Raw genomic sequence first — 17,974 nt, 5'->3', positions numbered from 1 at the left:
TATAACTGTGATTTGGTGAGATTAATGCCATTTTGATGGCATATGATTTTCACACTAAACTTAACAGTGGGTTAACGTCTTTTAAAACCCAGGGTAAAGACCGGTTTTAACTCAGACCGGTTTTAAACCAGAGCAGAGTTTGCACCACTTTCCAGGCTTTAACTGAATTGTGGTACAAAATAAAATACAGTATACTGTGTGTGAAAATGTTGTAGTGAGTAGTTTAGCAAGAAACAAGCAATCATAGCTACATAACATAACTAATAACTAATGCAAAAATCAGTTTTTGTCCTAACTAGCTGTGACGGCGACACACAAAAATGTCTGTTTTAGAAACGGTTTCTATTTCTGCAACGTCATGGCCAGAACAAGAACATACAAAGTTTGACAATGATAATCTCAATACTAGATAATTTACCTCAGATCTTGAAAATAAATTTAAGCAAACATACATTAAAACTGCAAACTCAGTGCGAACCAACAAGTCAGGGTTGCCAGGTTTTCACAACAAAAGAGAAAGGAGAAGTTCACTTTCAGAACAAAAATTTACAGATAATGTACTCACCCCCTTGTCATCCATGATGCTCATGTCTTTCTTTCTTCAGTCAATAAGAAATTATGTTTTTTGAGGAAAACATTTCAGGAATTATCTCCATATAGTGGACTTCAATGGTGAAATGTTTAGAGCCATTTGAAGCTGCATTTAAACCGCATTTTGGAAGTTTAAAATTGGGGGCACCATTGAAGTCCACTATATGGAGATAATTCCTGAAATGTTTTCCTCAAAAACATAATTTCTTACTGACTGAAGAAAGAAAGACATGAACATCTTGGATTACTCAAGGGGGTGAGTAAATTATCTGTAAATTTTTGTTCTGGAAGTGAACTTATCCTTTAAAGGAGCCCAATTCCACAGGAATTGTGAAAAAGTGTTTTCCATGACAAAGATGGTAGCAGTCACTCAGTATGTAGTTTTAATAATGTTAAAAAGGTTTAATATTTATGAATTAGATTTTAAACTTGTCCATTTCATTGAGAGTGCAGTGCGCTTCTCACTTCTGAATGACTGTGATATTGAGTGATTCTGTTATGTTGCGCTGTCGCCTTGCATCTGGTGTGGACAGCCAAATTGCTTGTCGCTGGAATCTTGTCGCATTTAAGACACGATGTTAGTCCATAAATCAATAAATATTCATGAAGTTTGTGCATTTTTTTCAAAAACCTTTACATTTAGTCTCCTTGTCTGAGCAAAGCAGTAAACAATGTCAAACAATGATGGAGTGATATTAAGAAGAGATATTATTTTTGTTGTTTCAAAGGCAGCAGATGTAACATTCAGTGGGCCCCATGGTGCAGTTCGGTTTCTGGGCTCAGTGGGCTCCATCGTGCAGCTCAGCCTATGGGCTCAGTGGGCCCCAGTGGGCTATTGTTGTAGATTATTGCTGCAAAGGAAGTATAGGAACTTGCTACTGCAAATACATACACCAATGCGGTGCTGCGAGTATTTAAGTCATATGGCTGCTGCACAAGTAGCATACATAATAACCCGCAGATCTACACAGGTGGAGCTGGGGAGGTGGAGGGTTTCAGAGGAACTCTGAAAGCATGATGCGAAACCAGCCATTTAAATGTAAAGCAGCAAGCTCATTGGCTGCGTATACAACACGAACCAGTCAGCTTGTGGCAAGTAGTTTAACGCTGTGAATATCATCAGTTTGCGTTAAGGACCTCTCAGCCTGCGCCATCTAGAGTTTCATGACAGAACTTGGTATTTATGCATCTTTTATCCAAAAATACTTATATTTGACTTAAGGTATGCATTTTTATATGTTCATAAATTCCACTAAAATTGAACCTTAGATATTGGGGTTGCTAGTGTGATGCTCCACCATTTGAACTACATGGAATACTTCATGAAGACACTTGTGTTTCTTGAAACCCTCTGTTCCAGGTGTGAAAGTGGTTACTACCGCAACACACTTCTGGGCTCCAGTGAGCCGTGCCGCCCTTGTATGTGTCCCAATGGACCTGGAAGTGGAATGCAGTTTGCTGACAGCTGTTACCAAAATCCCAGCTCTCTCCAAATGGTCTGTGTATGCAACTCAGGCTACAAAGGTGAATACAACAGTCAGAGAAATTAACAGAATACAAACTAAATCTCAAATCTCAGATAAAACGAATCTCACTCCTGTATCATCCTATAGGAGCTAAGTGTGAGGAATGTGCCTCTGGTTACTATGGTAACCCTCAGGTACCAGGAGGACGGTGCCATCCTTGTCAGTGTAACGGAAATATTAACATGCAGGACCCTGACTCATGTGACCCCCGCACTGGTGCCTGTCTCAAATGCCTGTTTCACACCGATGGCAATGCGTGCCAGTACTGCAGTCGTGGTTATTATGGAGACGCTCGTACTCAGAACTGCAGAAGTAAGTATACAGTCTAAACAAGTGTCCGTTTATCAGTGTTCTTTTAGTATGTGGTACTAGTTGTCCTTTTCTCCATCATGTCCTTTCTTCTGTGGAACACAATAGAGGATATTTTGAAGAACTAATGCATTCAAAGTCAATGGGGTCCAAAACAACAATTGACTTTTCAAAATATCGTTCTTTGTGTTCCACCACAAAATCTATATTTTTGAGTCAGCTATTATTAGCAACTTCTGAGCAATGTATCTTTTTCGCTATTGTAAGTGCTTGTTTGTTTCGTTTTGTCTTCAGGATGTATGTGTCATCTCGTGGGAACCTCCAGGCAAAGTTGTGTTGATGGCCTTTGTGAGTGTGACAGGGTTAACGGCCAGTGTCCATGTCTGCCCGGCGTTGTGGGTCAGAACTGTGACCGCTGTGCCCCCAACACATGGAACATCAACAGCGGCAATGGATGCCAACCTTGCCAGTGTCACCCCGAACATTCTTACACATCCTCCTGCGACCTGGTATAAACTACATATGCTTAAATTTAAAATCATACATCAAGGGAAATACAAACTTTACACTATTTCTCATGTGTTTACGCTTGTCTTAGCTGACCGGTCAGTGTTCCTGTAAGCCTGGTTTTGGAGGCAGGACATGTGAGGAGTGCAGGGAACTGTTCTGGGGTGATCCTGAGGTCCAGTGCCACGGTGAGTCTGCATTGTGTTGTTAAAAAACGATTTCTGCTATACTAATATTGGTTCAGTTGAATAGTATATTTTCATCCTCAATAGAGACAGAGTGCATTTAGGCCATGCCCAAACCGGGAGGTGGGGGCGGGGCAATCCAACCCTCTCCATCGACTTTGTATTGCGGGAAGCTCCCTCCTTGTCATTTCTGACTTATAGCAAAAACTACGTTTTTATAAGCTGTCAGCCCAAAACAAATGAGTGTTTAAGGACACAAATAGTTGTAGATGTCAGGGTATTTTACATTGGGCCATTCAGTTGGATCATTTCTCCAACAAAAGGAAGGTAAGGAAACGGGGCACTGACATAGACCAATAACATTTAGTTTCTCAATATATCTCCTCCTCTCAGGTTCACATAGGATGGTGAAATAATCTTTTGGCATGGTTAAAAACAATAAACATTTCCTGTTGCCGATTATGCTTCCCTCCAGTGGGCGTAGTTCTCAGAGTAATATTACATGTTGCGCTCTACTTTCGTGTCCTTAAATGCTCATTTCTAGTGTTTTTTTGGGGTCAACAGCTTATAGTTCTGGGTTTTGTAGCTTGTTTACTGTACACCTTGTCATACAGCAGCTTTTAGACATTGTTCTGTTATTTGTTAAAAGTCAGAAATGACAAGGAGGCAGCTTCTTACAATACAAAGTCAGTTGAGAGGGTTGGATTTTTTATACAAAATTTGGGATAGTGCATAAAAATTAATGGACGGAAACACCAAGATGCAAATAGGTATTCCTAAATACAGAAAAATATAATTAGTTTCATTTCTATTTTGCATTAGTTTCTCTGAAAATGTTTTCTTAAACAAATCAATGTTTTATTTTAGTATTTTTTACTTTATCTAATGATTCAGGAATTTCTTGTGTTTTTTTTTAACATCGCTTGGATGATGAAAAAAATCACGCATTAATACATTAATACATTAATACATTCTTTTCTTGACAATATAACAATATAACCAAATTCTCACTGCAGTGCATTTAAATGTTTTACTTTGAGGTTTTGTCGTTATCTATGGTGACAACCCTAGATTCTCATAAAATTATTCTTATTTCAAAATAAAATAAAAAAGATTATTTTTGTAAGACAAGAAATCCATAGAAATACAACACAATGTGTATCTTATAATGTATCAATTAATCAATCAATTCATAAATAAAGCAGTGTTTCCATTTAATGTGTTTAAAAAACATTTTCAGAGAAACTGATGCAAAAACTGATCCATTAATTTTATGCAGTATCCCAAAATTAGCATAAACATATTGATGAAAACTTTAGGGGAAGTACGTGCGTGAAACACCTGTCAAAATTAATGTGGAAAATTCCTTCATATTAAAAGGATAGTTCACCAAAAATGACAGAATTTTCATTTTTGGGGTGAACTATCATCTTAACATAAACACTATGCCATCTTTTTTTCAGAGTTTGCTTAGAGTGTATTATTTAAAAAACATATATACAGTTTCTTTGGAAATTATTATTTTGTTCTCTTGAACACATTAGATGGAAATGCTTATTTCATGTACTTTTTTTTCTGATGTTGTGATAAATTTGCAACTTAGATGAATGCAGTTCTCATGCATTTGTTAACATGTCCTTAACATCAAGTGAATTTCAGACCAGACTGAACCAATTGGTTATAAAGCAATTACAAAAAAATTGTGCACGGAGATATGCCTGATATGTGTACAAAATTTGAAACAGCTGACAGTGTAAACACTGCATAGAACACATTAACCACATACAAATACAAACTAACAAACTCTCAAGAAAAAAAAAAATGCTTTCCGACCTCCACGTTTTTTTCCACATTTTACCTTATATTGTAGAATTCTATAAAGTCCTAATCATGCTAAAGCCTTATTTTAGAGAAATCTCCAAAATCTTTGCCAGCAGTTGATTTTCATGTGATTTGGTTCTGTTCAAGTGAGAAATTCTCTTGCGTTACTCAAATGCAACATAGCATCCAAAGTCGTAATGGATTTCTCCGATACACAGTTCAAATGTTACCAGACAATGTTTCCGTAGAACGAAGACAAAGTTTCCTTTGTGAGTCTGGGCTGCTACAAACAAATACATGCACACAGTGTAAATAGACTCCCAGAATGTTTAAACTGGTTGGAAAATATATGCATATGTGTTTATTAGAGTCAGTGTGATTTATTCTCTTTTTTTCTGATATTCTGGAGATAGAGTTCAAGAGACCTAGAGTTTATTTGAATAAGGGTTTCCTGTTACTTTAAGCAGAAGTGTGTTATGAGTATTCTTGTTGAACTACAACCAAACAAGCAATATCTCTATTTTTCTCTTTTCCTGCTTTTTATCTTTCTGGCACACTTAAGTAAGCACTAATGCAAAACATCTTGGAATTCAAGTGTCTTATGATGGTTTGAGGCTAATGTCTGCGTTTACCTACGCAATATTTAATTCGGTTGAAATAACACCTTTAACAGTGTTCTTTTTTCAGATAAAGATCATAAACCTGATATGCAACTTAAATGTTGCATTTATGTTTCAAAGTCAAGACCAAATAAAAAGGGGAGGAGGGAATTTCCAGTGGAGGTACACAAGCGCACTTAATGCCAAAAAACAATTAGAAAGTTCTCATAATATTCCAAAGGAATGTTATGAACCAAACACAATGTCACATTTCATCCCGATGACAAGAGGAAAATAATATGTGACCTTGGACCACAAAACCAGTCTTAAGTAGCATGGGTATATTTGTAGCAAAAGCCAAAAATGATCAATTTTTGTCTTTTATGCCTAAAATTATTAGGATATTAAGTAAAGATCATAATCCATGAAGATATTTTGTAAATTTCCTGCCGTAGATATGTCAAAACTTGATTTTTGATTAGTAATATGCATTGCTTAGAACTTAATTTGGACAACTTTAAAGGCGATTTTCTCAATATTTTGATTTTTTTTTATAGTGTATCCTTATGACTGGTTTTGTGGTCCAGGGTCACATATGAAATTATACTTTGCACAACGAAAATGAATCTAATTTTAGGATTGTTAAGATTTTTTGCATTGTGACATCAATTTTATGCTTCTCGTCATCAGTGACAACTCATAAATGTACAGCACAATGATTCTAATTTCAAATCAAAACTATACATTTAAAACTGTATTATTTTCCTAAATATTTACTTAATAAAATGTATATTTCTTAAGATGTAAAAACAAAAATCTAATATTTTTATCATTAAAATAAGTTGTTTTGTAATAATTCTGGTTCTTTTTTTGTTTTATTTTTTAATAATATTTTTTAATAATATTTTATTTTTTTATTTTGAATTTAGTGGGTGTTTTTTTGTACTGTTTTGTTATTTTAGTACTTCAACTTGTTGGTTTTGGCAATTATTTGAAATAAAATAAGTTTGTTTCACTTATTTTTATTTTAAGTAATGAAAATGGTTTTTTTAGCTAATATTGTACAGTTTATTTATTTGTTTGTTTGTTTTCCCACTGTCGTATTGATAATACAATTTTTTGTAATACAATATTAAATAGTATAAAAATTGGTTGCAATAATTAAAGATAATGGTACTGACAATACGCTTAATTTTCTTATATATTTGAAGGGTTAAATATGATCCAGACACCGTCTTTAGGAGATTCTACCAAACACACATTTTTCCCAGTTTCTTCACATAGTATATCATGCGTGGTAATACGCAGATGTGTTCTCACACATTCCAGCGCACATACGCATACAAGAATTTGCTGTTCGTTCCAGCACTCGCATCCAAGATTTTAAATCACATGAAGAATTTTGGCATCATTTCATTTTTTAAATCATTTGTGCATGTTTGTGTTCCAGCATGCGACTGTGACCCACGAGGCACTGCCACTCAACAGTGTAATAAGATGACTGGCGAGTGTGTGTGCGTAGAGGGCGTGGCCGGGCGTAGGTGTGACTCGTGTGGGCGTGGCTACGTTGGGACCTTTCCTGACTGTGAGGCCTGTCATACGTGTTTCCGTGAATGGGATGTTAATGTGGGAGAGCTGAACAATCACACGCAGAGACTGGTGGATACAGTGGAGGAAATGAAAGAGACGGGCGTGGCTACGCCCTATAAAGACATCATATCGAATCTGGATGATGAAACCAAACAGCTAAAACAGATTCTGGAAGATGACAAGGTTGAGCAAACGCTCACACACATGCAGAGGATGCTTCAGCAAGCCAAGTGTGTATTACATATTCGCACACATATCACCCCATTGTTTTCTTTATACTCTCCTATTACCTTTATACGATGCCGTTTTAAGTACCACGTTAAAAAATTAAAAAAATATCTAAGATTAGTAGACTAAAGTCATAATGTTTTGAGAATAAAGTCGAAATTATGAGAATAAAGTCGAAATATTATGAGAATAAAGTCTAAATATTTTAAGATTAAAGTTGTAATATTTGGAGAATAAAGTCAAAATTATGAGAAAGTCGAAATATTTTGAGAGTAAAGTCAAAATATTTTGAGAATAAAGTTGTAATATTTGGACATTAAAGTCGTAATATTTGGAGAATAAAGTCAAAATTATGAGAATAAAGCTGAAACATTACGAGAAAAAAGTAGAAATATTTTGAGAAAAAAGACTAAATATTACGAGAAAAAATACATATTTCAAGATTGAAGTCGTAATATTTTGAGAATAAAGTCAAAATTACAAAAATAAAGTTGAAATATTACAAGAACAAAGTCAAAATATTTTGAGATTAAAGTCGTAATATTTGGAGAATAAAGACGAAATTATGAGAAAAAAGTCAAAACATAATGAGAACAAAGTCGCTCTCTCTCTGCACACTTTTTTTCGAGAATAAAGTCGAAATATTTCAAGATTAAAGTCGCAATATTTTGAGAATAAAGTCGAAATATTACAAGAACAAAGTCAAAAATTTTTGAGATTAAAGTTGTAATATTTAGAGAATAAAGTCAAAATTATGAGAAATTCGAAATATTACGAGAATAAAGTCAAAATATTTCAAGATTAAAGTCGCAATATTTTGAGAATAAAGTCGAAATTACAAAAATAAAGTTTAAATATTACAAGAACAAAGTCAAAATATTTTGAGATTAAAGTCGTAATATTTGGAGAATAAAGACGAAATTATGAGAAAAAAAGTCAAAATATAATGAGAACAAAGTTGAGGTATTACGAGAATAAAGTCAAAGTATTACAAGAATAAAGTCGAAATATTACTACAATAAAGTCAAAATATTTCAAGATTAAAGTCTAAATATTTTGAGATTAAATTTGTAATATTTGGAGAATAAAGTGAAAATTAAGAGAATAAAGTTGAAATATTTCAAGAATAAAGTCGAAATATTACGAGAATAAAGTCGAATATTTTGAGAATTCAAATCATAGAAATTAAAGTTATATTATTTTGAGAGTACAGCCTGTATTTGCGCATGCAAATGGCCTGGACAGCACCGGAAGAAGTTGGAAACAGCTTAATATCAAGAATGTGATATTTATTAACAAACTAAACAGGAACAACTTTTTATCTTAACATCAACAAATTGACATTCCTTTGGGGGGGGTGCCTCTCTTTTCTTTAACCCTTTTTAATACTACAAATATATGTGGGATTATTTGCAGAAATCATACCATGTGTCATACTCATGGGGACAGGATGCTTGGAAATTATATTTCATGTCTTTGATTGCATTTGTTATTGTAGTGCGCCAGCCCCCCAACAATAGCAAAAAGCTTTGTGCTTTTGGTTCTTTTAATATAAAACAAAGTCTCAGCTTTCAAAACCAGTTATATAGCGAAATACAAACAATGTGCCTAACAGTAATGTGTTTTTCCAGCTCTTAATGGCATGACAGATCGCTGTATTCATGTGAATCAATTTATTCAATTATAGCCTACTGGTTTCTTTGTAAAAATTCTACCACCTACTCTGCAAAACTTTATTCTCGTAGTATTTCGACTTAATTCTCAAAATATTACGACTCGTAATCTTAGTTTTTTTTTTTTTTAACATGGCACTAAAACACCATTGTAACTTTAAAGCAATGGTTCTTCAAAAAATACCATTCAAACATAATTTATTCACTCTCATGTCATTCCAAACCCATACGATAGTAAAAATCGCATTCATTGTCCTTATTTGGGAATTCATTTTTAACTATAACTTGTATCGGTCACAACTAAAATGGACCAAAGAGATCTGGGTCTGCTTTCAAGACCAGGGACAGCGTGAATTGAACGTTCTTTTTCACACCGTTCACTTTTTGTGAACGGTGAATATTTAAGTTTCTTTCTCCTGATCTTAGTGAGACAGCATCAGCCATGAGAAAGTCTATGGACCGATCTGAAAAAGATCTGGAGAAGGTATCAGCTGACCATCAGCAGGCTGTGGAGAACCTAAAAAGCCTGACTAAGGAGGCCCAAAACCTACAGGAGATCTCCTCTGACACACAGCAGCAGGTCCTGAACATCAAACATTTAGACCCCAGAGGTGAGAAGAGCACACAAACATACAGGTTTAAATTCAACACACACTTGTGTGTATCTAAAGTGCGTGGTGGCCGTCTCCTGCAGGTGCGACGGACAGCATCAGGGAGTATTACAGGGAATCAGGTGAGGCGGAGTTTCGTGTTAATCGAGCCGTTTCTGACCCAGAAAGTTTGGTTAAAGAGTCTGCCCAGACACGGAAAGCTGCCGAGGCCAAACTAGGCAGCACAGAGAAAGAATTTAACCTGAAGCATCAGCTGCATATACAGAGGCTGGACAAAATGGAATCCGAACTAGACTCCGCAGACCTTTCACGACTAAGCCGTCAGGTAATTAAACTACATTAAGAATTAAAAAATCAACTACACTGTAAAAAAAAAAAAAAAAAATTGTTGAGCCAACTTAAAATAATTTGTTACCCAGCTGCCTTGAAATTTTTGAGTTCAGTCATCTCAAAAAAGTTTAGTCAACTTGAAATGTCAAGTTTTACTAAGTGACAACTTAGATATTTGAGTTGACTCAACTTACAATTTTAAGGCAGCCGGGTAACAAACACAGCTTTTAAGTTTGACAAACCAATTTTTTTAGTTTAGTCAACTCGAATATCTAAGTTGTCACTTAGTAAAACTCAACATTTCAAGTTGACTAATCTTTTTTTGAGTTATCTGAACTTAAAATTATAAGTGAGCAGGGTAACAAATTATTTTGTTGACTCAAATTTTTTGTTTTGTTTTTTACAGTGTAGTGAGTGGGTTATCTAAATGTCTAATAGGTTGGTCCTAAGGAAGCGCCAATTTTTTGGGAGGCGTTCACATTGTGCAATAATGTTTTCAATAATAGCCATTTTAAACTTGCCACAAGACACTGAAAAAAAAAATTCTATAACGTTGATGCTTCAAAAACCATGCAAAACTAATACAACGATAATCCATACGACCTTAGTTGATGTATAAGTGTCTTCTAAAGTGATATGATAGGTGTTTTTAAACTATTAATGGTCATATGAATTCACACTTCGGACACTGTGAAGCATGATGTAATTTCCACAGCACGATGTTTACAAAAGGCCTTGAACAGTGCCAAAAACTTAGACCAAGAGATCCTGCATGCTTTAAGAGAAGTAGATATGCTAAACAAGATGGTAGGTATTCACAGTATTAGTTATTATAACTTAATTTTAGTGCTGCCAAATCGATTAATTGTGATTAATTGCATCCAAAATAAGTGTTTACATAATATATGTTTGTGTGCTGTGTATATGTATATACAAATACACACATACATGTATATATTTAAGAAACATTTACATTTACTCATTTTTATTTTGGATGCGATTAATCACGATTAATCGATTTGACAGTACTACTTCATTTATTAAGTCCTCTGAAATTCATGTTTTTGTTATTTTAGTACTTAGCTGCAAAAGCAGCATTTCTATTTTTCTTTTTCTAAAGTTTTTAATTCTAAATTTTTATAATTGTTTTAGTAATAACACTAATCTAGACTCCTTATTGGAAGAACTTTATTGTGCACAAAAGGAGTCAGAATGCATTACTATTTTGGTGCTTGTGCTGATCAGTTCTCAAAAAAATAGCCTGAGCCAAAAATATCCTTTTGAGAAACATTAGTCAAAACCGAAACTGTGCTGCTTATTTCAATGTATCTAACCTATGTTTTATGAGTTATAATATCAGATGTATTAATGTGTGTGTAGGTGTGCGGAGGGGTGTCAGGTCTAGATGGTTGCGGTGACTGTGGTGGTCTGGGATGTGTGAGCGAGGATGGCACGTCCCAGTGCGGTGGGGAACGATGTGAGACCATTGTGACACGATCCCAAGAGGCTTTGAACAAAGCCAAAAACTTAGACCAAGATGTCCTGCATGCTTTAGGAGAAGTAGACAAGCTAAACAAGATGGTAGGTATTCACAACAGTATTATTTAATATAACTTAATTTTATTGATGTCAAATTGATTAATCGCAATTAATTGCATGCAAATTAAACCTTTGTGTTTACGTAATATCTGTGCGTGTATCGTGTATATATACATACATATATATATATATATATATATATATATTATATAAATGCACACACATGTATATTTTTAAAGAAATATTTGCATTTACTCATACTTTTTTTTTTTTGATGGACCTGAAATTCATGTTTTTGTTATTTTTTGTGAGAAATTAATATTTTTATTTAGCAATCACATATTAAATTGATCAATATTGATAATAAAGATTTAAACGTTGCAAATTTACAAATAAATGTTCTTTAGAAACATTCAAAGTACTACTGAAAAAAAATGTATCACCGTTTTCCGCAAAAAATATTAATCAGCACAACTGTTTTTAACTTTGATAATATACAAGATTTCAATAAGTATGCTGATAAGGACATGCATGTGTGTTTTTTGTAGGTGTCAGATGCTCGAGGACGTGCAGATGAGGCCAAGCTCAATGCTCAGGATGTGTTACTGAAAGCCAATCAGAGCAAAGCACGTGTGGAACAAACCAATGAGGAGCTCAGAGACCTCATTCAGCAAATACGAGACTTCCTCACAAGTACGAGTTGTCACATACAGCAAACGCTCACATTTTGAATGTGTTCAGAATAGCATACAAACAAACTTTCTTCAAACACACAGTTAGTGTAGTTTGCAAGGTTTGCAGATCTGCATAAAATGCCATTATATTGTTGAATAGTATAATAACTTAATATACCCGTTATGTCTTTCTGCTATAAACCACAGATATATACAGTACTGCTGTAGGACCATGACAGATCATATATAAATTATGTCACAAATACAGAAAAAAAATTTAATGTTGATTTTAGAAACCTGAATCTGTTTGTCTGTGTAGATGAAACTGATCCAAAGCGTATAGAGGAAGTAGCAAATGAGGTGATGAAACTGAGTTTGCCAGTGCCGCCCGGTGCACTAAAGAACGTGACCGCGGAGATCCGCGAACATGTGGCCAGACTTACCCAGGTGGATGATATTCTTAACCAAACAGCAGACAATGCGCAAACTGCAGAGAGACTCCTGCAAGAAGCACAAGAGGCCAAGTGAGTAATCACACACACTGTCACTTTTAGATGTTAAATTTTCAAAATATCCCTTTTTGATTTGTCCACTGGCAATGTCCAACAGTGGATAAAAGATTCTTAACCTTCTTGACTCCAAGGCCCCTCTTTGTCCAGGACAAAGGCCTTGTGAAGCCCTAACTATGTTATCTACCTGTGGTACCTCTGGTTTAAAAAAAAAAAATAAATACGAAATATAATTTCAGTTTAATAAATATATGCATGTATGTGTGTGTATTTATACAGTGCCTTGCAAAAGTATTCATACCCCTTCATTTTTTTTCATGTTGTAGCCTTATGTTAAACTGCTTTAAATAACTTTGTTTTCCACTTCAATCTACACTCCATACACCATAATCACAAAGCAAAAAAAGGGTTTGTGATTACTTTGCAAATTTATTAGAAATTAAAAATGATTCCATTGCATAAGTATTCATACCCTTTTCTGGGACACTTGAAATTTAGCTCAGGAGCATTCATATCACTTGTAGATGATACTATGTTTTGCGTAGGATTAACCTGTGGCAAATTCATTTTAATAAGTATGATTTGGAAAGGCACACACCTCAATAAAAGGTGTAACAGCTGAAGATGCATATCAGGGGAAAAACAAGCCCTAAGGTCAAAAGAACTGCCTGTAGAGCTCAGAGACAGGATTGCATCAAGTCACAGATCTGGAGTTCAGAAAAATTCTGCTGCATTAAAGGTTCACAGAAACATGTAGCCTCCAGTATCCATAATGGAAGACGTTTGGAACAACTAGGACTCTTCCTATAGCTGGCCTCCTGGCCAAACTGAGCAATTGATGGAGAAGGGCCTTTGTTAAACTGGTGACCAAGAAGCTGATGGTCACTCTATTTGAGCTCCATGATCATAGATATGTAGATGAGAGAACCTCACAGAAGGACAAACATCACTGCAACACTCCACCAATCTGGTCTTTATAGTGGTGTGGTCAAACTCTTCTCAGTGAAGACACTTGAAATCCCAACTGAAATTTGCAACAAAGCACCTAAAGAACTACCAGATTGTGAGAAACAAGTTTCCCTGGTCTGATGAACAATGATTCCAGGCTGTAAGGTGTTTCTAAATACTAAGTACCACATTAAGGGTATGAATACTTATGCAATGTACTTATTTAAGTTTCTGAATTTGAATAAATTTTCAAAGTTGTCACAAATTGGTATTTGCTTTGTCATTATGGTGTATAAAGTGTAGATTGATGTGAGAAAATGTTATTTAAAGCAGTTTAACATTAGGCTGCATAACAAAAAGTGAAAAAAAAATGAAGGGGTATGAATACTTTCGCAAGGTAGTGTATATACATACATACATACATACATAACACACACACACATATATTATGTACACAAACTTTTATGTTGGATGTAATTAATCGCAAATAATCGTGATTAATCGATTTTTCAGCCCTAAATAAAATCAACTCCTGCAACATAAAAACATCTTCCTTTATTACATAAATGTGTTTTTTGTATCACAGTGAGAGAGCTACAGCACTGAAACAGACCACCGATAAGGTGAAGGAAACTCTAGAGGACACTGAGCGTGCTCAGACCGCTGCCAGAGAAAAAATAAAAGAGGCTGAGAGTGACTTGAACCAAACAAAACAACAAATCGAAGATGTGAGTACATATACCTTTAAAATCCCTATGTGTCCTTTAGATAATCAGGTTTTTTCAAGTCTTTTAAATCAAATATGTGTCTAGGTACAATCAAAAACCGGAAGCGACGGAGTTCAAACTGAGTAGCAGCACAGGAAGATTTCTGGAACTTGAAAGAGAGGTTTACGAACTCCAACAGAAAACTCTAGAAACGTCCAGCAGTGCAGATCAAACTCAGAGACAGACTGAATACATCACACCAGAAATTGAGCACACGGCACGGGTAACTGGCTTTTAACAATGATGTTCTGTTAATTTAATCTAACATACATTCATTCAGGGCATTAAACTTATACTTTTCTTGAATACATATGATTATATTTATATAGTTGTTTTTCGTTTTTTTTTTTTTTATTTGGGACACTCATACACTTTTGACCATTACGTATTGTATTTGTGTATTTTAGGAGATTGACACACTCGTGCAACCTAAGTTATTACTGGCCAGTGGTCTGATAGATCAAAAGGCAGCAGGTGTGTTTGATGCACGTCAGAAGGCCGAGCAACTACGTCAGGAGGCAAAAGATCTATTATTAGATGCCACAAACAAGCTACAGACTAAGAGGTAAAACTGCTCAAAGACTTGAATACTAGACTATAGATTTATCTATGATTCCTCACTTTTCTTCCTTTTTAACACTTGCAGAGCTGGAGAGATCATTTGAGGTAAATCAACAGATTCTGGTGGAAAAAGCTCAGGAGCTGGATGGGCTGGAGAATAAGGCCAAAGATGTTCTGCAAGAACTCAGTCAGAAAATCACAATCTACAGCACCTGTGCTTAACTGCTATGACCAAAAACTAATAAATAATGTTATAAGCCCAGACTATAATCAGATGACAGTTACGTTAATGCAGTTTTATTTAGTCAAAACTAAGTTACTAACTACCTGAATCCAATTCATTTAAGGTCACACTGAAAAACAATGTAAGATGACATACCATGACACCTCAATATATATATTTTTAACCTTAATGAACTATGAAAAAAAGCTAACGCGGTTTATTGTGTCCTATATATGCAAGAATATCAACCAAAAATTCCTCAGGGGGCAGTAAGAGGAAACCCATTCATTGTGAACAGCAAGTCAGGTTGGATTTACTTGATAAAACTGGTGACAATGAAATGCCAAAATAAGAATTTCATTAGATTATGTGATAATGAAGCAATAACTAAACAACAGCTAAATGATCAAAACAACTATACAAAATGTTTATATGTAAACGCATTAATATTGATAATACAGTAACCATTTAATATTATTATTATTATTATTATTAAACAATAATAAAACGTTTGAGTCAACTGTATATGTTGACTCAGTCTTCTCTAACAATCGGTTTCATCGATTTAAATGGTGATGTTGCTGAGAGTGACATTGGAGATGGAAAAAAGCCAGTAAAACGCAATTAAAGCTGCAAGCAGGCCCTTGCAATTGGGCTCACTGCCACTCGGTGGATTTGGGAAAACAGCAAATGGTCAACAATATGCATTTAAAGTGGTTAATATAGGAGAAATATGTCATTTAAAGTGGCATATATAACCATGTAAATACCTTGCCAGTTAAACATATGAAGTCTGGTGCAGATTGAACATGGTATGTTACAGTTAGTGTAAATCATGGCATATCCTGTTGCCAGCAAGGTTGCGCTATAGCTATAACTGAGTATGGTCATGTGCATGTGTTCAGGACATGAATCTTATCAAACGTGAATTTTGGTGCAGATCGGACATTGTATGCCTGAATTATAACAACTTCCTTTTTCATGGAGAAACATCAAAGTTTGTCAGGCCGCCACGGACACACCCTTAAATGAAAACTCAAGATCTTCGCAATTTAATGTCACAAAGTGCTTTAGATTACACTGATCAAATTTGGTGTTGAACTGGTTAAATCTCTAAGAGTTTGTTAAAATACAACGCCTGAAACGGCACAAAACTTGCAGATAAAATTCAAAATAACAGACCTCCTGTTGGGTTCGGACTTCGTACCGAGGGACTTTTTTGTAGGTATTGGTGTGTTACATGTGCATACCGAATTTTGTACATGTATGTGAAACATAGCTCTAGGGGCACTTCGTAGAAATTTTATAGGTGGTGCTATCGAGCCATTTTGTCACCCCCATTTCTGAAACCCATATCATTTTGGAGTGTGCAGCATTTCATGAGTTTTTGAGCATGTTTAGGCCCTCAAAAATGTGATTCATTTGTGGAGAAAAAGAAGAAGAATCGGTGCCATTCCAATAGGTTCCTCGCACCATTGGTGCTTTGGCCCTAATGACAGCCTAATTCAAGATTTAAGAAAACAGGTCTGTAAATAGCTAATTCTACAAAAACTAAATAGTCTTCAATGAGTGCTGTGTTGCTAACTACAAGTAGCACCGCTGTTAAAGAGTTCGTTCACTCAAAAATGAAAATTCTGTCATTAATTACTCACCCTCATGTCGTTCCAAACCAGTCAATCCTTCGTTTATCTTCGCAACACAATATATGTTTGATGAAATCCAACAGCTCGTTGACCCTTCATAGACAGCAACGATCCTACCATGGTCAAAGCACAAAAACATAGTTATGACATTGTTAAAATGGTCCATGTGACATCAGTGGTTCAACTTATTTTATGACGCCACGAGAATACTTTTTGTGCACAAAAAAACAAAAATAACAACTTGAGTTACCAGCTTCCGCCATTATGGAAAGTACCACAATGAATGCTGTTGATGTAGAACAGAGGAAAAGCACGTTTGCGTCATGGTACTCTCCATAAAAGATTGGCACGGTTAGGAAAAGGAAAAGGAAAAAAAATGAAAGGAAAGGATGTGACATTAATGCATTACTGAGGACGTAGTTCTGCTAATTTATGCTGACTAAACCACAGAAAAAATGTACAGAGAAGAGCAAGCAAGCAGGAAAGGGTACAATATTTCAACAAACCCTGGTGAAAAAACCAGCATATGCTGGTAGCTATGTTTTGATGCTGGGATGCTGGTTGGGTATGTTTTGGTGCTGGTTTAAGCTGGTCCTTTGCTGGTCTATGCTGGTCCTTTGCTGGTTTATGCTGGTCCTTGACCAGCAACATGACCAGCAAAGGACCATCTTAAACCAGCATCAAAACATACCTACCAGCATATGCTGTTTTTTTCGTCAGGGAACCAAAATAAATAGGTGGTAAATATACGTAAGAGCAGATATCTTAATTAAGATATTAGCCTAATATTTCACCTACCTGACTGGAAATGATAAGAACAAACATGAATGTTGCCAAGATTCTTGCCCTGGAAATCCTGGGTTAGTTTGGCCAACTACAAACGCTCTTTGTTCCCTTAGACAGTTTTTGGCACTCTTCTTCTTGATTTGTTATACCTTTTGGCACTCTGTAGTACTCAAAATGTTTTTCCCGGTCCGACCAATTAGTAACAGCCCAAAACATGACAATAATTGGACATTTTCAGCTGGAATATTAAGCAAAATATGCGAGTTTCGTTCGGTTCAGTGGCGTAAGTTAAGTGCCGCCAATATGGCCGTTTGATGAGGCGTCGTGAAAACACTAATTACCCACATGAGGGTG

At 35.4% G+C, this 17,974-nt stretch overlaps 1 protein-coding gene across 1 annotated transcript in view; it reads left to right on the top strand.

Moving 5' to 3' along the window:
- lamb1b (laminin, beta 1b) overlaps positions 1-14,991 on the top strand; it is a 35,075-nt gene extending 20,084 nt beyond the window's left edge. The window contains 14 exon segments of the mRNA XM_051107611.1: positions 1,952-2,115; positions 2,205-2,429; positions 2,721-2,935; positions 3,025-3,121; positions 6,989-7,358; positions 9,456-9,640; positions 9,724-9,965; positions 11,351-11,551; positions 12,058-12,202; positions 12,503-12,707; positions 14,227-14,368; positions 14,453-14,467; positions 14,469-14,630; positions 14,815-14,991. Of these exon segments, the coding sequence (XP_050963568.1) occupies positions 1,952-2,115; positions 2,205-2,429; positions 2,721-2,935; positions 3,025-3,121; positions 6,989-7,358; positions 9,456-9,640; positions 9,724-9,965; positions 11,351-11,551; positions 12,058-12,202; positions 12,503-12,707; positions 14,227-14,368; positions 14,453-14,467; positions 14,469-14,630; positions 14,815-14,976 (2,530 nt within the window). The 3' untranslated portion in view covers positions 14,977-14,991.
- The last annotated feature ends 2,983 nt before the right edge of the window (positions 14,992-17,974 follow it).

The sequence above is a fragment of the Labeo rohita genome, chromosome 4 (genome assembly GCF_022985175.1).
Source record: "Labeo rohita strain BAU-BD-2019 chromosome 4, IGBB_LRoh.1.0, whole genome shotgun sequence".
Lineage (NCBI taxonomy): Eukaryota > Metazoa > Chordata > Actinopteri > Cypriniformes > Cyprinidae > Labeo > Labeo rohita.
Note: the sequence above shows the minus strand (reverse complement) of the source record. Positions and strands in the feature narration are given on the sequence as shown.